At 33.4% G+C, this 23,386-nt stretch overlaps 1 protein-coding gene and 1 long non-coding RNA gene across 3 annotated transcripts in view; one reads left to right on the forward strand and one right to left on the reverse strand.

Moving 5' to 3' along the window:
• The window catches only part of LOC138310639 (uncharacterized), a 36,225-nt gene extending 24,409 nt beyond the window's left edge, over positions 1 to 11,816 (forward strand). Inside the window, exons 2-3 of the long non-coding RNA XR_011206463.1 lie at positions 11,594 to 11,668; positions 11,732 to 11,816. This is a non-coding gene — a long non-coding RNA (uncharacterized lncRNA). The remainder of the gene's footprint in view (positions 1 to 11,593; positions 11,669 to 11,731) is intronic.
• LOC138310637 (nephrocystin-3-like) lies at positions 1,736 to 22,331 on the reverse strand. Of its 2 annotated transcripts, XR_011206462.1 has the most exons (30): positions 21,994 to 22,331; positions 20,937 to 21,150; positions 19,967 to 20,111; positions 19,395 to 19,538; positions 18,848 to 18,981; positions 18,205 to 18,303; positions 17,642 to 17,724; positions 17,099 to 17,182; positions 16,423 to 16,564; positions 15,969 to 16,145; positions 15,719 to 15,822; positions 15,130 to 15,244; positions 14,101 to 14,244; positions 13,554 to 13,651; positions 12,877 to 13,062; positions 12,267 to 12,408; positions 11,797 to 11,961; positions 11,059 to 11,159; positions 10,462 to 10,584; positions 9,667 to 9,767; positions 8,865 to 8,962; positions 8,163 to 8,404; positions 7,836 to 7,911; positions 7,332 to 7,462; positions 6,725 to 6,896; positions 6,050 to 6,118; positions 5,492 to 5,617; positions 4,348 to 4,473; positions 3,094 to 3,969; positions 1,736 to 2,010 (listed from the first exon to the last, which is right to left on the reverse strand). XR_011206462.1 is itself a non-coding variant. In XM_069251919.1 (29 exons), exons 1-29 carry the CDS (start codon positions 22,233 to 22,235, stop codon positions 3,826 to 3,828), a joined length of 3,927 nt encoding a protein of 1,308 aa, XP_069108020.1. In that variant the 5' UTR covers positions 22,236 to 22,331; the 3' UTR covers positions 2,059 to 3,825. The 2 variants fall into 2 exon arrangements, 1 of the variants encoding a protein (XP_069108020.1); XM_069251919.1 differs by lacking the exon at positions 1,736 to 2,010 and having other exon boundaries at positions 2,059 to 3,969.
• Positions 22,332 to 23,386: the final 1,055 nt, after the last annotated feature.

Consider the following 23,386-nt stretch of genomic DNA (forward strand, 5'->3'; position numbering starts at 1 on the left):
TAGACTATAACTAATTTAAAATTAATTTCATATGCTATACACAGAACAGATGTAGTTAAAGGTAGAGTGTTATGAACACACCAGAACACATACTTCGGTTAAAAAATATAATAATTATGAGGATAAAAATTGTAAAAAAAACATAAAAAATGAAAACCTTCCCCAAGACACACTGTAAATATTTTGTGTATAAATTCTAAATTATTGCATCACAAAAACAAAAAAATACTGGAAATACATTGTACTTTAAAAACACAAAACCATGCATCCATGAAGAGTCATTTTTCCATAAGTTACAATTTAATGTATAATCAATAAGAAATCAATTAAGAATTTCAAACTACATTCTGTAGATATACATTGTCTGGTTATGGACATCATAGAAACTACAATTGCCTAGATAGTGTTTGAGACTTTTATCAACATATTCAGAATTCAATGCTTTTTGCAACTACATGCACATTGTATATGGATACCTTTGTGTCATATGTTTGCTGTATTTTGCATTATATTTATATTGAAACCTTATTTCTTCATGCCTTTGTGGTTTGTTCCTTCCCTCTCCTTTTATACATAGGTAACCATTTTGAAGTAGTTTCAATAATCATGGTTAAATGGACACTGGTTTTAAAATGTGGAATATTTTACCGTAAATTAAAAACAAATCAAATTACATCAATGCATGGCTCTCTTGGCTAGTATTGTAATTTTAAGTATATTTCTATTTCATAAGATAGCTTACGAGGAAAATACACTGTAAAACAAGAAATATTTAATATTATTCTGTAAATTTCGTCACTGTAATGATATTTGGATGAAATGAAAATGAATGGGAACTGAATGCAGCCCCCCCACCCTTAATTTTAATTAATCTACAACAAAATAGATATCAATTGAATTTGATATATGTACAGATGAACAGGAGCAATTTAAACAGCCAGGACGGAAATAAACAATAGTCTAGAACTCCTGAAATGGGACGGATTCAAAAGAACACAAAAATAATTTATATGCTCTTAGTAAGGTGGATTCATTGTGTGTCATTAAAGTAAAACAAAAATCTAGAACTTTAAAATAATAGCTATACACTACAACACAAAACCTTTGGGATTGGTGCATTAAAACAGTATTGTGTACAGGACGGATTAGATAGATACAAAACCTTGTACAAACTTAAAACAGATTTTTATCAAAAGATATAAACATTTCCTGGAGACTCTGACAGGAACATTATTAGCATAATTACATATACATATATAAAATAAATATGCCCAGTCAAAAATGAATATTCCTTATTTTGCATATCAAGTTATCAGCTATAAATTATCCCTTGTAGTGTAACATTGATTGTGACACACCAACGTGGAGTGAAGTTATGCAAAAAAATCATATCAAACATACTTTTCCAGGGAGAAATGAAGTGAGTTTTGGCTCACAAAATCAATGATGTCACAATCACAAACTTTTTACTTTACACCCCGAAAGGTGAGGTAAAACTAATGTAATATGCAAAATATCAGTCAATAGTACATCAACAATAGCATGGGATCACAGTATGCTTCAAAGGAAAACATGGCTTCAACCAACCTATTCAGGTGTCAATTTTAGTTAGTATAGGCATTCTAGAGACATGAAAATTCTTCTTAATTTATTTGACATTGACACCTGGAAATTCATAATGAACTCTTCGAGTCTTTGTATTAAAGAGTTCAACTGTATTTTTCAGGTGTGAATTACGAGTTAAATTCAAATATTTTGTTAAAAACATGGTCAAATTGATTAAAAGTAAAATTTTACATAAAAAAAAAGAAAATAAAATATGCTTATTAAGATTTGATTGTCAGAGAAAAACGTCATAAAGGTATATGTCATGCATGGTTACAAACTAATTTGGTAACAATTGATATACATGTACATGTACCTAAACACAAGGGCAGATAACTCTAAAGACTGAATACATGTATCTATAACCAGATTTATTGAATCGTAAAGGACTGAACACCTTCTGACCTAACTGAAGATCTGGCGCAAGAACAAAAATTTTAATTTTAATTAATTAATCTACAAAAATAGATATCAATTGAATTTGATATATGTACAGATGAACAGGAGCAATTTAAACAGCCAGGACGGAAATAAACAATAGTCTAGAACTCCTGAAATGGGACGGATTCAAAAGAACACAAAAATAATTTATATGCTAACTTAGTAAGGTGGATTCATTGTGTGTCATTAAAGTAAAACAAAAATCTAGAACTTTAAAATAATAGCTATACACTACAACACAAAACCTTTGGGATTGGTGCATTAAAACAGTATTGTGTACAGGACGGATTAGATAGATACAAAACCTTGTACAAACTTAAAACAGATTTTTATCAAAAGATATAAACATTTCCTGGAGACTCTGACAGGAACATTATTAGCATAATTACATATACATATATAAATATAAATATGCCCAGTCAAAAATGAATATTCCTTATTTGCATATCAATTATCTGCTTAAATTTCCTTGTAGGTACATTGATTGTGACACCATGTGTTTGCAAGCATATCATCATACTTTCCAGAGAAATGAAGTGAGTTTTGCTCACAAAATAATGATGTCACAATCAATACTTTTCCCGAAAGGGAGGTAACTATGTAATATGCAAAATATAGAATATCATCAAAGATGGGGATCACAGTATGTAACATGGCTTCACCATTCAGGTGTTAGTATGGCATTCTGACATGAAATTCTTAACTTATTGACCCCTGGAAATTCATAATGAACTCTTCGAGTCTTTGTATTAAAGAGTTCAACTGTATCTTCAGGTGTGAATTACGAGTTAAATTCAAATATTTTGTTAAAAACATGGTCAATTGATTAAAAGTAAAATTTTACATAAAAAAAAAATAAAATAAAATATGCTTATTAAGATTTGATTGTCAGAGAAAAAGTCATAAATGTATATGTCATGCATGTTTACAAACTAATTTGGTAACAATTGATATACATGTACATGTACCTAAACACAAGGGCAGATAACTGAATACATGTATCTCTAACCAGATTTATTGATTGTGAAGGACTGAACACTTTCTGACCTAACTGAAGATCTGGCGCAAGAACAAAAATATGTCATAATTACTAGCTTACAATGTATTCATTGAAAATGCGTTCAAACTGTTGAAGCCAATTTGGATTAAGGACTGCAGTAAGGTTTATAGAGATTTAAAAATAATAAAATCTAATTTAATTAGGACCACATTTAGGTCATCCTAAATCAAACAATGGAAGTGAAGCAGGTTAGCAAATATTGGGAAAATTACAAGTCATGTAGATAAAAAATACCTATTAAAAACAAACACCTGCCTAATACTTACTTAATACAATGTATATATAATAATAAACAATTACATTTAAATGAATGCACATAATAGATGTTTCAAGAAACAAAAATATCACAGATATTGCAATTATACAATCATAAACTATAATTTTTATATGAGCACTTATTCAATGTTTTGATTCTATGAATGTATGAATGGCATTTTTTTGAGCTCTAATGAAATTACATGTAGTGTATAAACTTCACATATTCACCATCAACGTTAGTTTCAAAACCATGAAAACTCCAAAAACAGGATCTCAAATTACTTTCGCAACCAAGATCTCAAGATACACTGACAGTGTTAAGCTCATCAACTGCTGCCCCAAAACTGGAAATCTTGTAGCTGAACCTACATTACGCTAACATCAGAAATTGACCTACATTGTCCAACAATAACTGTAAATAAATCAAATGATATCTGAAAGCATAAAAACGAAGCTATATGCTACGTTTGTAGAAGATTTTTCACTGTTGAACTCGTATCTACACTGGAACTTCTCCGTGATAATACTTTTCCTCCGTAGGGTACATCAGAATCTTTCATCTCTGTAGCCCTCTTATATAACTTAGCTGCCGTCTCAAAGTCTTTCTGTAATTACGAAACACCGATATTTACCGTTAATACAAATTATTTTTGCTTTTTAATTTTCATTATTTCAATAGCAACATTAATATCAGGACAGTTCCATGATATTTAGCAAAACCTGTACGTATAACTGAAGGAAAAAAATAATTACAGTAATGATTTATAAAAATGTATTACTGGTAAATGTAATTCATTAAATAAATGTATTCTTAAGTATTTAAGTACCATTAGTTAATGCTCCTATCATAAACTAGAAACTCCAACCCTAACATAGAGAGGGACAGGTGATTTTAATATGTAATACATCATGTTAGTATATTGTGATTCCATTGTTTTCGAACAAATTGCATCTTCGACAACTTTATGATATAATAAAATTACCTGTTCATATTTCATAACTGCCAAGTTGCGTAAAGTCTCTGCGACTCGTGGATGGTGAGCACCAAGACTTTCCTCATAAATCTTCAAAGCCCTCTCATACAATGGCTCCGCTTCAGCATACTTGTTCTGAAATCAATAGAGCATCACGTCACAATACATTATACATTTCCAGGTCTAGAAATAATAAAAAGTTGATAAATTTAAAGATGCTCCACCGCCGACAGAGCATACCACTCATTTGAAAAATTATTAGCGTTTAATTGTATTTATGTCTAATTAAACACAGAAAGTAATATATAAAGTAATTGATTTTGCTTTGGGTGCATGCACAATCAGTACAGTTACTGTATATCATGTACTTCATTCCATATCGCACATATTACCAAGGATTTTTTTCAGGATGCAATTAATTACTTTTTAATGATCTTATCTTGAAGTAAAATTAGAAGCTCAAACTTTCCAATAGTGGTAATGGTGTAAAATACCCCGGTAAGTAACTTTTGTGACTGAAGAAAAATACACCTTCTGTTTTTGATAAAGAAAAAATTGTATTTGTCAGTGGTGAAACATCTTTAAGAATCAGTGATAGATTACTAACAAACCTAGATGGTAATATGAGTAGGCTTAAAAGAAATAAAAGTTTTGCATAATCATCAGGTTTTGCAAGTGCCCCAATGCCTTACCCATCAATGCCTTAATTAACTTCCAGAATAAACGGCAAAAAATATCTTACAATAATGTACTTTGAACCAAACACCATGTAACAGGAGCCACTCCGCTCTTGTAAATACCATTAATTGGTTTGATTTATAGGTACATGAGTGTGTATTAACATCCTATTAACATTCAGGGTCATTTCAGGATGGCTTTTTGCACTACAGATACCACTGAAGACACCAAACAACACACTCCACCCGGTCACATTATACTGATAACAGGCAAATAGAGGTAGCTATGACCCTATCATATCAATTAATTTTGTAGATATGAAGGTTAGTAATACAGTTAATCTAATTGAAGGTTACAAAATAAGGTAAAGCCTGTAATGAAGGTTAGTAATACAGTTATTCTATTGAAGGTAACAAAATAAGGTAAAGCCCGAGACTTTCTGAGGATAATACATTACATTGCTGTGGATATATACCTGTTGGGAATAGAGAACAGCCAGATTGACCAACGCTGTGGCTACAGACGGATGATAAGCACCGAACGACTTCTCTCGGATCTCTATCGCCTGTTTGTATAACGGCTCTGCCTGCTCATATTTACCCTGAAAAAAACCCCATGATTATTGCATAACAAAATTATCAATGTTTTATATGTTCTCCCAATTTTTTTTATTTGAATTCAAATGTCTGATTATAGAAATATGAAGAAAATAGAGTATATTTAAGAAATAAATGCCATCACATCTATAGATCAAATAGGACAGGAAAGAATATGCATTGGTGTGAATATGGGTAGCATCCAGGATCATAAGTGCATCATATGTTTCATAGTCAGTTTGGCATGAAGAAGTCTTAGAGTTGAAAAAAAAAATGGATTCGGTAATATGTCCCCCCTTCTGGAAAACGGGAAAATCACGAAATCATCAAAATGGAGTTCAGTATATGAAAGATTGCCAAAATGCAATTTGACAATGTACATGTATCGTAGGATAAGAGAATTTAATAGGCTAGAGTATATTTATGTTTCAGCTTACCTGTTTCCTATAGAGAGTGGCAAGGTGTTTCACTATCGTCGCAACGCTGTCATGGTTAATGCTTAAATACTGAAACACAAAAAAGTAATTAGTAATGTGATTTACATCTTACATTGTCTATCTACTGTAAATTAACTTTCTTTTGTGTGGATTTTAACGTTTCAAACTAAATTTTGTGAAAGTGTATCTCTGTGGATTAATATTAATATCTACACCATTTATATTCAATATTACCGGTAATTTCCATTCAATTTTTAAATCAGGGAATTTTACTTACTGAGCACTTGTTTTGAAATGGAAAAACTTTGGATAACATTTTTTTAACAGCATTTTTTTCCGTTTTTCATTATAGATATTCAAAACAGAAAGGATATTAATTATAACTTTTGATCATAACTTTAAAGTCAGAATTAGTCTACAAGTTTGACTTGGTTTTACACAGAATATTAATGATTCTTCATACCGTGTAGCCAGTTATTTTCACGGGTCAAAATTTGCAAAAGTAAATTTCAGTGTATTTAAATTTTCGCAATCTGGCTTTAAAGAAATATAATACTTGACCATTTCTCAATATATCACGGATCAAATTTTCAGGATCATAGCAATGACCCACAAAATCGTGAAAATATATCCGCAAAAATATCTGGCTATACAGTATTAATCTTTTATCAGTACCTTGCTACGGATCTGTAGTGCCCGTTCATAAAGTGGGGCGGCCTTATCATACTGTTTACGGTCGTTGTAGAGAGCGGCGAGATTGTTTAGACTCTGAGCAACATCTAGGTGGTCTGGACCCAGTGTCACTTCTCGCATCTCTAGGGAACGTTTAAAGAAAGACTCGGCAGTTCTGACGATGAAAAGAAACAGTTACTAGAGTTTTGAAGAAATGAGATATGTCATAGCAACAGAAATAAATCTTTTCTACATCAGATACTCAAACAATGAATTACAAGATAATGTAACTTAGAAACAAAGTAATAATAGCAATATCGCCAATAATAATTGTACTATTACATGGATTATATTGTATCTAACTATATAATTTGAATGAAGAATTTTTTTCGACAAACTAGTCAAAGAGAAATTCAGAAGCATATATAATTATAATAAATAACATCAAAGAAATAAGAGAATACAACAAAATTTTGGAATTTTAACATCATTTCTGTTGTATAATCAGCAACCAATATAATTATAATTCATACTTGTTTTCCATCCCATAAAAGTCTGAATTTGAGAAATATTTTGAACAGAAAACAAATATGTGATATACTTTACTTACTCAAGATTATTCTGAAGATAATATAACACTCCTAGCTCGTTCAGAGTTCGTGCTAGGTCCGGGGAGTCAGGACCTATTGCTAACTCCTCGAGCTGGAGAGCTCGCCTCTGTACCACAGATTTTACTTGTCCCTATAATAACAAATGAGATGAAACCTGCCTTAAACGACCACCTCTCTATAAAACCAACTCCTTAGGATATAATAATAAGACCACTTTTCTTGGGTCCAAAACTGCCAGCTTTAATACAATTTAACTTGTGCAAAAGCACCAGCTGTCTACAAATTTATACCAATTTTTTCTGTTCCTTTGGTGGTCTTTACAGACAGGTTGAAATACATTTTTGTAACAAAACTTTTTGAATAGATTTTTTAGGTAAATACAAAATTTTAATTCTAATGTCTTGCAGACAAAAAATTCTAAAGAATGTTCTGAAATCTTTTGAATTAATTACATGTAATTTCACAAGAGGTTAAATAGAATTATGAACATAGATGATACATACGGAATGTGAACGTGGAGTTTTGGCTTTCTTTCTGATAGACATAGCTCTCTTCTTCAATGGCTCTGCTAAATCATGTCTGAAAACACAGTTAAATTTAAAACATGGAACTGATAACACGTCTTAAGGGTATTAATAGTATTCTCAGCCAACAAATCAACGAAACCCAGATACTTTGTAAAATTTATCTAATTCAAACTTATATTATTTGAATTACGACAATAATTTTACATCAAGCATTCATTTGGTAACAACTTACCATCTAACATTTTAAAAATATTGACTTGTATCCGTACTAACATCTCAAAATTATCTGGCATATAAACATACTTGTCTTGTTTTTGATAAAGTACTGCAAGAGCATCCAGTTCTTTAGCAACAAGGTGGTGATCGCTCCCGTAAGCATTCTCATACATGGTCAGGGCCTGTTTATAGAAATCCTCTGCTGTCGAGAACTTCCCCCATTGGGCATGTAGCCCGGCCAACTGGTGCTGGGATCGAGCCACAATAGGGTGGTCAGGATCTAAGGCGATCTCGCGTACCTCTAGGGCCCTCTGTAGGGCAGGTACAGCCTGTAAACAATGGTGTAAATACAGTAAAACAATGGGGTGGTCAGGATCTAGGGCGATCTCACGTACCTCTAGGGCCCTCTATAGGGCAGGTACAGCCTGTAAACAAAATTAAGGTATTAATAAATCAAAACCTGACTTTTCTGAAATGAATTTTTTCAGGTTTGGATATATTTTACAAAATAGGTCATTTCATTGAACAAATTGAACATTGAACAGAGGCCCATTTTCTGAATACTCTTATCAGGTTTTCAACGGATAACTGAGAAGTTTGTTTGAGGATTTCCATTTATATGTATTTGACTTCCAAGGCCTTAAAAGTAGGATATCACTGTATTCCAGTATGTCACAGGGCCGAAATCAGATATCTAGGTTAATTTGTCACTGGGGAAAACCTAAAATTGCATAAGATAATTGAGGGGAAAACCTAGTTGAGATGATATCCTTCGATAAATACTAATACCTGACTGAGAAGGCCAAGATCTTTGAGGAATCTGCCTTGGGACTCGTACATATCAGCGATCCGTGGGAGTGTCACAAGGCCATTGTGTTGGCCCACCGCTGAAACAGTTAAATTGTTCTTATTACCAAAATAAATACAGCGACAAACTTGTGGTCTTTGATTAAAGGCTAAAATAACAATGATATTACATAGCACATTGCCAGAGAGTGATTCAAGAAACCTTAAGTTAACTGTAACTGTTTAGAATGAATAACTAAGTACTACGCGTCTGTATCTAAAATATCAGAACCCTAAAACAGTAAAAGCTCTTCACTTTTGATGTAAGATAATGCAAGTCCACTGCAATTCTCTTAGTTTTAAAACGGGTCTGTTTTTGTTTGAGAGTAACCATTATATTCAATTTGGCTTTAAAAAAATTTGAAAAATAAAACAGGTTAAGCATATTTTAAATTAGATTCCCTTCATTTGAATAACACACTGCATCATAATGATTGCTAATATGTACTTGAATATACATTTTGGATATCGATCTTAAATAAGTGTTCCATTGATATGAGACTTTATGAGCCTTGACAAGCAAAAATTAAAACTTCAAGACATGTTTCATCAAATCTCTTGTAATATGAACAAAGTTTATCACATAACTGCAACAATTAAACCTAAATTAAAAAGAATCTAAATGTCAAATTGCATTGCAATCATCCAAAGAGGGGGACATTCAGTCATGATATCCTCATATCCTGATGTGATGTCATTGAATTTCCAGACAACAGTATTTTTTAACTACATAACAGTTACTTACTAGCCTCCATACTACGCGTGGCCTGGAAATAAGCCTGAGCCATACTGTTTTTGTCGGAGGCGATAAACTGCCAGTAACTGATCAATTCAGCACAACGTCCTCTGTAAAAGGTAACAATATCTTTATAGTTATAGTTATAAAACAAAACATAATAATGTAGGCACTCATGGGGGTGGAGGCGCAATGTCCTAGGATGCTGAAATTGTAGACATTCCTAATAGAACCAGTCGTGGATCCAGGCGAATACAGAGGCCTCACTATAAGAATCCAGGTATAAATCATAAACGGGTGAGTCCAACATGACAGTTTTGTTAAAAAACCTGATGATTGAACAGAACTGCTTACATGCTCCTATTGAGGCAACATATATAAATAACTCTCCTATAAAGTCATCAGCTTTTTGAACATCATGTTGGACTCACTCCTTTAGGATTTATGATAATACAGTATAACTTATCTGAACCAAACGCCACTGGGACCAGCATATTTGGCCGATATAGCCAGAGTTTCCAGATTATACAGGTTTAAATTACATGTACTATCTTAATAATTTAAGAAGGATTAACCAGGCTTTAATTAATATGGTAAAATGTCATATAAACTTATGTTGTTATAGACAGGGATCTAAACTAAAGACAAGTCAATAGCAGTTGTAATCATTTGCTTACATCTGATTAAGTCACTGCTCTACAGATAAACTGCTGTTTTATAAGATGCAAAGAAGTTCTTTCAAGGATTGAAATTACAGTTTCAGGAAAACAGTAATTCTTTGTCCAGATCCTGTAGGTCACTTACCTGGCATAGAACCGCTGGAATAAACAAAGGTTGAGTATACATTTCTCTAGACTGTCCTTGTCCCCTGTCTGTCGGATGAGCCAGGGCAGTTCATCTGATACTCGACATGTAAACTTCCCTGGACTGAAATACAGTGGTTGATCAAATACTTATTATAACAAGCATTAAAATGTCTTAATAAGGCATCAATGGTGTACTGGTGTATTAGGCTGAAAAACAGTGTTTGATCAATTTCTTATTAATAATATCACAAATTAATAACAAGCTGTGTTGATATAGCATCAATTATGTACCAGTACATAGAATGACCCCTGAGCCCTGCAAATAACGTTAACCACCATATTAAAGCACTACTCCTGGAATTGATTTTCGGCAAAGCTCTGTCATTTATGTACATTTTGTTTTGTATTTAGATTTTTTTCTACTATTAAGTAGAAGTCTGCCATGTATACACAAATTGGACACTGCATGTGTAAGCTATTCAAGATGACTGAAGTTAGTGTTTTTTAATTAATGTGAAGCGTATTTGGCCACAAACAACTGCAGACTGCCCTTATAACAATAAAAGATTGCTATCAAAACAGAAGTTATATTTACCTTTGGAATTGTATGAAGTATTGTATAAGGTCCTGTCTTAGCTGTGGTACCAGTTTTCCCTCCTCCTTACCAAAACAGTAGTCCTGTACAGCTTTCTCTACCTAAACAGGGATTCAACAAGGAAAACACATGTGACTATATTTGTTTGACGTAATCAAATTTCAGCACAAAATATATTTTGTAAAATATTTTGTGCAGGTAATAAATAAGAAATAGCAGGTGTATCCACTCTTAAAACAGTAGTCCTGTACAGCTTTCTCTACCTAATCAGGGATTAAACAAGGAAAACACTTATGACTATCTTTTTTTGGCAAGGGATTATACAAGGAAAACAATTGTGACTATAATTTTCGTTGAGGGATAATACAAGGCAAACACTTGTGAATATATTATTTTGGTGAGTGATTAAACAAGGAAAACAGGAAGTTGTGACTATATTTTTTAGGCGTAATAAAATTTAAGAGCAAAATTTATTGAGCAAGTAATAAATAGATGAACATGTAATAGCAGATGTGTCATTTCTGTTTCATTTTAGACTTGATGGCTGGCAACGACAACCTGTCCATATTGACAGTTTTTCTGCCTCCCTTTTAGTGGTCGTTATATACAGGTTAGAATGTATATATCTAATACTAAGTTTTTCTGCCTCCCTTTTAGTGGTCGTTATATACAGGTTAGAATGTATATATCTAATACTAAGTAGAGGGTTCTCTCTTGAAAACAGTCATATAACATTACCTGTTCATGAGCGAAGGACAATAAGCCGCCCTGGAACTTGAGGACTAGTAAATCCACCAGGACTTCTGTGAACAATGCCAGGAAGTTCCAGGTAAGGCCCTGAACAAGGTACAGAAGTTCTATCTCATTCAATCCACTCCGGCTCACGTAGATGTACCGTAAAATCTGTCAGGGATGTATCAGTTATTTTATGAAGCATAAATCAACACTTAATGGCTTTCAAACATCAAACTAGTTAGTATAATATGAAGATTTCATGGGTACACTTTTAAATTTTTTCTTAGGTTTAGTGCGATCTTCGAACTATTATACAATTAAAAATATCAATAGTTTATGACACAGCACTTACTATATCCATAATTTTTTTCAAATGAATTAAACATCTATAATTACTTAGTATATTTGTTTTTCAGAATAGCAATTTGCTTTGAAATTCCCAGTAAACTATCGTTATTCAGTGCACTACTTACTGTTTTTAGGAAGCCGCGTGTATCATGTGATTCGAGTGACACCCTGACGAGGTCGAGAACCTTACTATACAGACTGACACAGTCTGGACATGTTAACATTACGTCAAGATGGCGGCCTACTTTACCTTCATTTTTAGCATAACTGGAATATACATAAAAACTGCACTTAATGCTTTTGGAGAACATTGTATAAGCTGATCATGGGAAAAGCAGATTTACAAAGAAGCAATAACTAGAATCAATATGTATTTTACATCTTTTTATTTAATTGAAATGATTTTACACCCTTTCAAATATGCATGTAAAATATATTTAATTTGTACATGATTTTATCTTAGACTAATGGAAACACAAAATACTGTTGTTGCATTGATGTAAATAAAGCTATAGTAAACAGAAAATTTCAAACAATGTTGAAATTTGAATTATATTGAAAGCTAGCAGAATAATGTGGAAGGAATATGTATACCTGCTTGGGAATTGCGATGACACCATGACATAGAGTTAACCTACCTGGCAATATTTAAGGAATAGATTTTTATAATGTTGAGGTTATGAGGGTATAACGAATACGGAGCACGTGTAAATTATGTAACTCCGGCCAACTTACCTGGCTATATGACGAGCTAACACCATGACATACAGAGGACAACACGTTGGCGCCGTACGGCAGTGGGTGAGGATCAACGTCTCTTCCTCCTGACTAATCTGAGTGTTTTGTATGGCTAGTTCAGCATGGATCAACTCCTTCACATTCTTGTTACTCAGTGGCTCCACCTGTAGAGTTGGCCAAGATCTAAGGGGAGATAACATTCTATCAATTAAAAGACAAGATGCTGGATATTGTCCTGTAATCCTTATTCAGGCAAAAAGAGTCATCTGCAGTTTCATATTAATCATGATTGATCTCATAAGGAATTTTAACAATGTCCATATTGATTCTGCTATCAATTATACTTATATTTTGTCTAAAACGATTAGTTCACATAACAAACAAACTAAAAGATACTGTATCTCGAGTCATGGAATTATATTTTCACAATATTGCTGCTCATTGCCATGGTCACGAAGATTTGATCTGTAAATTTAGCCATGGTCACGAAGTTTGATCTGTAAATTTAAAGTATTTTTGAAGAAATATTTGAATATTTTTTAAGCCAAATCACCAAACTTTGATTCATAAAAATTCAATTTTCTAGTATTGGAGCCAAATCATGAATATTTTGACCCACAAAATAACCAGCTAATATACAGTACATCAATACAATGTAATTGTGAATCCCGCACCTCCATGCTTGTGGGCAGGTCTCGTCAGTAACAGACACGATCACCCTCGTGTCCACGGGGAGGGGATCCAATAGCCACTTCAGATGGACTTCTGCTTGCTGTGGAAACAAACAATGAGAATTTTTAAACATTAAAGAAAAAACAGGTTAATTATCATTGCATTTTTACGAATCTATTCTTAGATTAGTGTGCTCTTGCATGTTTTCAATTTTATTTCATGAAAAAAATTGTTTTGCAAAAAATATCTGGAAATTTTGCATCTTTATCTAAAAGGTTTCCAAACACTCTTTATTAACAAAATCAAACATCTCTATTATTTATCAATGCTTAAAACAACCTTCTGGTCATTAAAATTAATTGGCAACATGCGTTTGACATGATGTTGATTTTTTGTTGAGTCAGTTCAAATTTTCATTTTCAACAATTAGCGTAATATTACTGACAAACTGAAAGGTGATAAAGCAGTTGTACTTAGTTGTTGAATCATAAGTTTCTGCAGATTCTTGTAGATCTTTTGAGTAAACCACATATTTCTCTAACATCATACCTGGAATCTGTCTATGGAGTCCATCACTAGTATGACACCGCCCACTGTCTTAGCGGACACTTTCTCCAACCATCTTGGAAACTCTTCTACAAGTCGTCCAGGGTCACAAGTCAAGGCAGGAGGTGAATTAACTTGCTGCATCAGCTAGAATAGAAGCCAGATACACTTAAATTAGGAATGTCTGCAGGATATAAATGCTCCTGATTTTATTGTATAAAGGCAGGATGGCACAGAACTAGACTGGACCAAATGCACACCAAATCATTTGTTTAATATTGTCTAAAATATGACTCGCAAAAATAGGGATAAAACACAGAATAATTGTCATACTGACCAATAGTCATTTTAGGGACTGCAGAATTAAACCAAAAATAGATTCCTGGAAATCCCCTTATGGGCACAAGATTTCATAGAGATATGAATGTTTTGAAGCCTGCTGATTGGGTATTCAGGGCGCATCAGTTTCAAAATTATTAATATTTAATGTGTGGGTTGGTTAATACATTGTAGATGTAAAATATGTAAAGAAATTTTAAAATTCTGTCAAGTGTGCTTCTGACAAGAGGAGGTAATCAATATTGGAATTTCATGAATATTTTGGTCAATTTTTGGTGCAGAATTCAACAAAAGATGGTACCCCCACATGAAAGTTTAGCAAGATGGTAGATCTTAATTTCTTTTTATTCACAGGTAAGCAAGATGCCATTCTTAAAAAATTAGTGACTGGTGACCAGACTTGAAAACTCTATTTAACCTGAACAGTGGCAAATGTTAAAATATTGTTATATATAGGGAAATCATTTGGTTCTGCGGTCTCTATAATTGATCATGAGCTAAGCAATATCGCATGTACCCTCATTGGTAAGCTTGAAGTATAAAGAATAAGTATGAATACCAGAAGTAAAATTGACCATGACTCTAATGATACCATTGACAGTTTTTATCTGGTTGTGAGTTTGTTATAGCATGTACAGCCATTGCTTCTCACTACTACGGTCGAATGAAAAATGCTAACAATTTTAATCTTACCTGAGCGGTCAGTCTGCGAATCATGTTGACAGCATCAGCACTGACTGATGAGTTACTACCGACGAAATGATAGAGAACCAAACTACTGGGAACCTTCTCCTGTTGTAGCTGTATCCTGTATAAACCCAATAATGACCTGGTATAAAGTCATGTTTTTAAATAAGGCACTTATTTCTACAAATAAGCCCATCTTTGTTTGAAAACAAACACAGGTTTTGTCTGCTAATAACCCCACCTTTGTCTGTTAGTTAGCCTACCCATATTTACAAATACATTTACCATATTTGACCACAAGTAAGACCCCTCCTGTTAATAAGATCCCCACCTATATTTTTAAAAATTCAAGAACCAGCTTTATTTAAATGAGATTTTTTATCAATATAAATGATGTGGATGCTACTTTGGGGAGATGAACTTGTGTACTTGGATCGCAAAATTTGCGAAAGTAAATCGCATGCTATGGGAAGTTGTATTACAGTAATATGTACAACATGCACAGTAATAGAATGTTTAGGGAAAGAGAAAGAGAGTATCATTTAGATGTCAATTAATAATTATTGCCAGGACACCACAATATTTGTGATCTTACCACTTGGCGAGAAGAAGTGAACGTCCAGTTCCTGACGATCCCGTCATCAACAATGGAGGTAGTGGGCCAGCAGACAGAACATGGCCGTTTAATCTCTCATAGTGCTATTAAAAAAAATTATGAATTACTCAACAACATTTATTGAATAAAATTACTAAGAGCTAGCAAACATACTATAAGATTTGTTGCAATTGGGTTTGTAATTTCTTATACACATGTAATAACTATTGGATTTCGGCCCAAAACTCACTTTTTCAAAGCCAAGCTCACAACTTGAACGCTTGGCAAAGTTTATTGCCTCCATTTGTTCGAGGTCACCATGGATATCAAAGATGGCGCCCCCACAAAGTTGTTCTGGTCCCTCTCCTTCTATTAAGCCATTGTCCTCCTCTTCCTGTTTCTCCAGCTTGTTGCCTACACCAAGTTCCTAATAAGAAAAAGACAAAACATTTAAATAGCACTATTTTTTATCAAATTTAGGCCAAGTGTGAATCTTCAATTGGAAATCAATTTAAACCTCATGAAATAAATGCTTTCTTTTTAAAACTTAAACATCAAATTTACAACTAGAAAATGTTAAAATATGAATGTACCTGTCCTGTCTCAGATTGGGAAATTGAAGCATAGCATCACCAACTTTAGCAATTAGTCTTAGAGTGATATTATTAATCTTAAAAGGAAGGAAATCTATATTTTGTACTTGCCCCTTTTAGGATTTTCTCAAGTTCAGCACTGGCCTGTTCCACACCTCTACTGGGTACAATGTAGCCATCAACGACCTTGGCACAGCCCATCTCCCTGACCTTGGCCTTCAGCTCCTTAGCCTCACTCTGGCTTGTTCTGCTTCTGTACATACAGCAATATAAACCAGGCTAGTATAAATATCTTACATGCTTTGTAATTAAAATGCTTAATTAGTTAGTATCCAACACAAGTTTTGAAAGAAAATATATGAAGCAATCAATTCTAGAAACTTCTGCACATTGTTAGCTCTGTTGATTTAATGACTTTCTTTGAAATAACAAAAACAAATTGAACTGTTTGCAATAAGCTGTTGAAGTGCCTTAAGTTTGTTTCTCATCAAATGATAAATTCATTTGATTCATTTTTTAACTGTTAGGAATAGGCATGGGAAAACTCAAGTGTTATTAAAAACTGTTACATTGTACACAGTAGTTCAAACATTGGGTTATTTTTTAAAATACATCTTAGGATAAAAAAAGAAAGACACTATGATTATTTGGTTCTCAGCTAATTAAAAGCTTTGCTAAATCTGTTTTTAATTAGTAAATTTGAAGACAGCTAGGTCCCATTCAATGGAAATCTTTTCTTTCATTTCATGTACTGTTTTATGATAAGTAATTAACAGTTCTTCTTTACCCTTTGGATTCTCGAAAACAGAACACTGATGACCGCCATGTTGGATTGTCAAAGAATCCATGTTTGTACTCCATCGATGTAAACCTGGGAGTACAGAAGTCAATTGTAACATTTTATAGTATTTTTATACAAATTTTACTCAAATGAAAATATCTCAGCTCTGTTCTGACTTTAATACAAAATTTCTAGTTGACCGTATGCTTCTAAAATAGTTCAAATTACCTCCCCTTTGTATTGTTCCAACATACATGTATGTAAGCAACATAATTTTTTATATTTCAAAATTCATTTCCTTCATTACACACAAATATAAACACTTTAATTAGTGCATATTAATCAATTCATTGTATTATTTCAAATTATATCCAAATCTTCACAAATTTTATTTCAAGACAAACCGTCTGATAATTGTTGAATGTGGTTCATAAATAGTTTAGCATTTTGAATACTCTTCCCTATTTTATATTGATACGGAGACTTGAGTTTGCCTTCTGTTAAGTAAACAAAGATTGAGATAAAAATGTTACTTTACTGGGAGTATACCTGTCAGTTGCTTCTCCAAGGAATGCTAAAAATATGGAAGACTTGGCGATCTGTTTTTGTCTGGTACTCATATGGAGGTCAATCTGTAAACAATTCAAAATTTAACACACAATCATAAAATGAAAATATCAACAGTAACACTTTCTTTTATTAAACATTTAAGTAGTATTTGTTATTTTTAGTAAAGCAGGATTGGACTAATCAGTAGAGCATTTGTCTAGTGTTTTAGGGTCATGGGTTCGAGTCTTAGCTTTGCCACCAAATTTTCTCTCCTATTACATTATACAAGTAAAATCATTAAGGAGAATGTAAAATAATACTATAACAGTAAAACCTGTCTTAGTAACCACCTCTGTAAAAAGACCACCTGCTTAATAAGACCACTTTCTAAGAACCCCAAAGGGCCAATGTAAACACAATTTGTTTAAAAACCACTTGCATACAGCTTTGTCCATTACATTGCCTTCATAGACAGGTTTGATTGTATTTAAAAGTTGTTTTACAATAAGTGAACACATTCTAATTTAAAAGGAGACTTCAGTTTGACTTCATATCATCCTTACCTGCGTAGATGGTGGGTTGTTCTCATCAAAGACAAGGTGAACTAAAGCTAGACAGCGACCTTCTGCCTCACAAATACTGGACAATTTTGGCATGTATTCCTGTAAATAGAATTCAAATTTAAATCTTACATCATGAAATGTTTGACTTTAAAAAAGAGAAGGAATTCAAGCTGAATACAACAGATTTTAAATTAAAACCGATCTATACATATTCATGAACATCACCAAAGGGAATAATACTTTTCTTCTTGGAGCATTGTTATGTAAATTATGATTAATTTACATTTACATACATAAAGTTAAAATACAGAAATATAATATAAAATATTCAGAACTTTTAAAGAATGAATCTGAACATGGTGAGGAAAAAGATGCAGTAGCTATGGCAACTACATTCAATCACATCAAGCAGAAGCGATAGCCAACCGGTCCCTGTTTGGGCCTGATCAACCAAGCTGGAGCACCTCTGGAGGATGCTGTGGAAAGCACAGAAATGTTTATGGAGGATCAACCTAATGAGGGTCTGGCCAGCATTGGAGACATCAAGTGTATAAAGGTATTATGGAGTCATTTATCAATCTGCTTACATATATTGTGTAGAATGTCTAAGCTAAATCTGTTGATAACTATCATCATATATTACCTTGTTGAGAATCTCCACTTCGGCATGGGAGTCTCGCGGGGCTGAGATATAGACCCGGAGAACCGGGCTGAGGGAATGTTCTGGAATCACCGGAACCATCTGTGTAAGATTGGCTAACACAGAACTCCAGTCCTCTGTAAATATAATATATACAACTTACAGCATCAAATTACTGATAATGTAACTTCTAAAGGCAACTAGAATTTATTTCAAAATTTAGCAATAACATCAAATTCAAAAGACAGTAAGTTAAGGGGCCATCTTATAATTTTACAATACTTTCTAACAGATTGTATTCACATGCACTTCAGTCAGCATGGTTACTAAATATTCAAATGTTGCTTTTGAGATACCAAAAACCATTGTGGGTGAAGAAGATTTACCATCGACCAGTCCCACATTCCAGTGATTGACATGATTTCTGTAACGTCACAATCAAAAATAAATTATACTTCACCCATGCTGTTATGGAATCTCTAAACCCCTGAATTAACACACTGATACAACAGACAAGAATCGTCTCTTTTAAATCTGAGGTAATTCATACCTCTATTAACATTTGTAAATGGTCCGTCTGTGTCCATCATGCTGTGAGCAAACTCTGGACCTTTGATTGTTGGCTGGTGAAGCTGTATTGTACTGCCAAGGGATGGTTCACTCTCCAATGCAGTCCACCAGTCTCCAGGGTTACCTGTAGTAAAATACACAAAAAGCAGTGATATGAGCACAGAAAGCAGTGACATAAGCACGAATAATGGTGATTTAATTCACCAGTCACCATGGTTACCTGTAGTAAAATACACAGAAAGTAGTGACATATACAGCAATGGTGATGACAAAACAACCGACACCAAGGTTACCAATGTGAATTGTGACATGTTCACAAACAATGAGGATGGAATCCACATGTTTTCAGAGTTTAAATACATAATATGATGAATTAAACAGAAAGTTGTGACACATACACGAACAATTGTGACTAAGCACAAATTGTCAAAGTTACCAATGGCAACATACACAAACAAATCTGTTTCCTCCATTACTAAAATAACACTATGTATCCCTAAACAACCACCATGTATATATATATATATTATGAAAACAGCCAAATAACCTTACCCATGGCAGGTTCCATGAAGTCACTATTGGAAGCTGTGTCTGCATCATCGGCATAGCCATGGGTCAATTTGGATAATTTGTTTTCTAACTCTCTTTTGGCACGTAATAGATTCTGGATTTCATATTCTTGGTTTTCTCTAAAAATCTGAAAAATAGAAATGATTTTGATAAGTAGGGAAGCATAATTATATAATTAATTTTTCTACGTTTTCATACCAAATCTGGCTTTCTGATTGGCCAATATTTTTTTTGCATACCACTATGAAAAAAAAATCCGAGAATGGCGCGAAACCCCGACGTTAACGTGACGTCACAATAGAGACATTGACGTTGCGTATTGATTCAGAAAAAAGAATCCCTTGAAAAACCACAATAATGTTACATTTAAACATACTTCATTTTATCAAATAGAGTATAAAATTAATTATAAGTATTGATGTCACTATTTTTTAATTTTATCGGGTTATGAAAAAAAAATTGTTTGCAAACTTTTGTGAGAATCCGCTACGCGGATTCACACAGTTTGCAAACAATTTTTTTTTCATACCCCGATAAAATTAAAAAATAGTGACATCAATGCTTAAATGAATAAAATGGTTGCTAACTTGATGGTTTGTAAATTTTCAAGTTTTTGTAGATGCCACAAAACAAAACAAAAATTCAAAGGATGGCTATTCCAAACAAACAAATCCAATAATTAATCAATAACAAAAGGGAATATCCATAAATTTGAAATACAGGGGCAAGGGTTTTGAGTTAATAACACCCTCCCCCTAACTTCAGTAAATGTGACGTCATTATTCACCAACCTTGATAGCCTGAATGGCATCACAAACAACATTTATATAATTAGAAATACACTATTCTCCTACCAATCAGTACTTAGACCTTCAATTTGATTTCCACATACAACTGTGTTTACATTTCATAAGAAGCAAAGCTTTGAATTCTTCGATGCCCTGAAACTCACTTTAAATTGACGTTGTACTTTATCTCTGTCCTGTTCAAATGCTCCAGACCTCGCCAAAGCCTGCTGCTCCGCGTCTAAAGCACCATCCCTCTCCGTTCTTAGATTGGCACAGGTTTTCTGTAGCACCAGTAGTTCGGCTCGTAGTCTTTTGTTTTCTATTGTCAGTCGTTGTTCTTTCCTTTGCATATTTGCGATGTCATTTTCTTTGTTCAATCTGAAATACCGGTAATCATTTGATGCAGTAATAGATAGAAAATAATACGACACAAAAGTACAAAAAAAAACTACAAAAAAAATACTTCAAATTGTTTCACTGCTAAGGGCAAAAACATGAAGAAAATGAAAATGATGTTTATTATTGGCCCCATATCATGCAGAAACATTGATATTACCCCAACCTTTCCATCTATCAAGGACAGAGACGAGTTATAAATCCATCATGGGAAAAACTTTCTGTTGTTCATCAGGTTAAATTTGGTTTTTGTCTAATGTACCCTCATTCACAGCCCTTGAAAATACTCATTCTAGAACAAGCAACACCATTACAATGCCAGGATATGTATTCACATTATATTTCTTTTCCACTTCTGTAGATAAATATATTTATAACATTATAACTTTAATATGTACATTAAAAACTGGCCCATATCAGATTTTTTTTAAAGATTGATTCAACATTCGAAGCATAACATGGGGGAAGATGAAACATGTACATTCGAACAGCAATTATAAGACCTCGGATGGATTCTGCCATTTTTGAAAACTTTTTTTTTTTTTTTTTTTTTTTTTAATGTACAGTCCTAGTACACAGCTAATATTTCCTAACCCAAATTTACCTGAAATTCTGATCAAGATTTCTTGACCTGAAATTGACCAGATATTGACCAGAATTTCAGGTGAAGAAATTTTGACCTGAACTTGACCAAAATTTCAGGTCAAGATATCTTGACCTGAAATTCAGGTTAGGAAATATTGGCTACATGTATATTGGATCAATGTTCATTTCCAAATGCATGACTCTGCATATCTCAATTCTTTGAATATGAATTTTATGTACCTGTACATCTCAAAATCTTTCCGTATTTTTTCTGCCTCTGGATTTTCCAAATCTATGGACAGAGCTGAACGGAGACTGCCTCCTTTTGGTTTTTTACTGGCACCACTACGAAGCCCGAGTTTCCCTCGGGGCTTCATTTCGATGGGGATTCTCTTGATGACGCCATGACTACTTCCGTCAAGATCCGTGCCCAGGATATCATCATCTTCATTGTTCCTCAGGAAGGAACCTCCCGTCCCCATGGTAAAATGCGGTATATAATTTACAAACCTTTGGATAATCAAATTGTCAGTCTTTTAATCTTACATTATGCGTTTTGGTGTACGTGTCTAAAAGAATCTAGAAAAAAAAAAACAGAGAGAAAAGGGTATATACACATTGTACAGTACAACAGCAGATCTGATGATTCCATATAAGTGATAGATTATGACTTCATCAAGTATCAAACACCAATGCTCACTAATTGCATGTATATAATTTTTTCTTAACTCCTAACTTCCATGACAATACTTTTTTAATCTCTTATTGTTACTTTAAGCTCATATTTATACAAATATAATTATAACAACAAGATCAGAGTTGACTGATCAGCCGTTTTCTTATCAGACGTTATTTTGCCGACAGTTTAAAAAATGTCTTGTTGTTTCATAACATTGTAATTTGTGTTGGAGTAAAACGAGAACCATATTTTTTAAATAAAATATCTGCCCAGAGAGCACATTGACATGACACACATTAAAAACATTTATGAATGACAATATATCCCGTAGTACAAGTTTGGCATATTCCAGTTCTCGTGAGAGAATTAGAAAGTAAACAAACTTTGTTATCGTATTTATCTGATATACTGCCTCGGTTGTGACTGAAAAAACTGATGGGTGATATGTTTACTTTCTGATTAATACTTACGTTAATTATCTTACAACAGAAACCAACAATATCACAAGCAGAATAGGCATTATCTAGCCGTATCAGGAGTTCTGAAATAAGACATTTTCACGAATGTTATGTGACGGAAGTGAATATGATAAAGGGAGATAACTCTCATATACTTAGAAACGACACCGGATGTAGATACTAAATGTACACACTACAGTTTAGGTAGCAGACCAGAGAGTTTAGGTAGGCTATGTAGCAGACCAGAGAAGAACAGCCTGGCCCCGGTCTATATTTCTATTAAGTGGGGAGCCCCTGTTTTGATCCATGCGTAAAAAAATAAAAATAAAATATATTCTGAAATTGGTACATTCAATATGGAGGGTTTAAAAAAAAATAAACGTTTAAAACAAAAAATGAGTTTGAGATTAAAATTCTGGGCTCCTCCGGAAGTGCGTCTTGACCGGAAATGCTAGCTTTACTTGAAGGAAAATCCAGTGCGCGGGGTTAGGCAAAA

Source organism: Argopecten irradians, chromosome 16, assembly GCF_041381155.1.
Source record: "Argopecten irradians isolate NY chromosome 16, Ai_NY, whole genome shotgun sequence".
Lineage (NCBI taxonomy): Eukaryota > Metazoa > Mollusca > Bivalvia > Pectinida > Pectinidae > Argopecten > Argopecten irradians.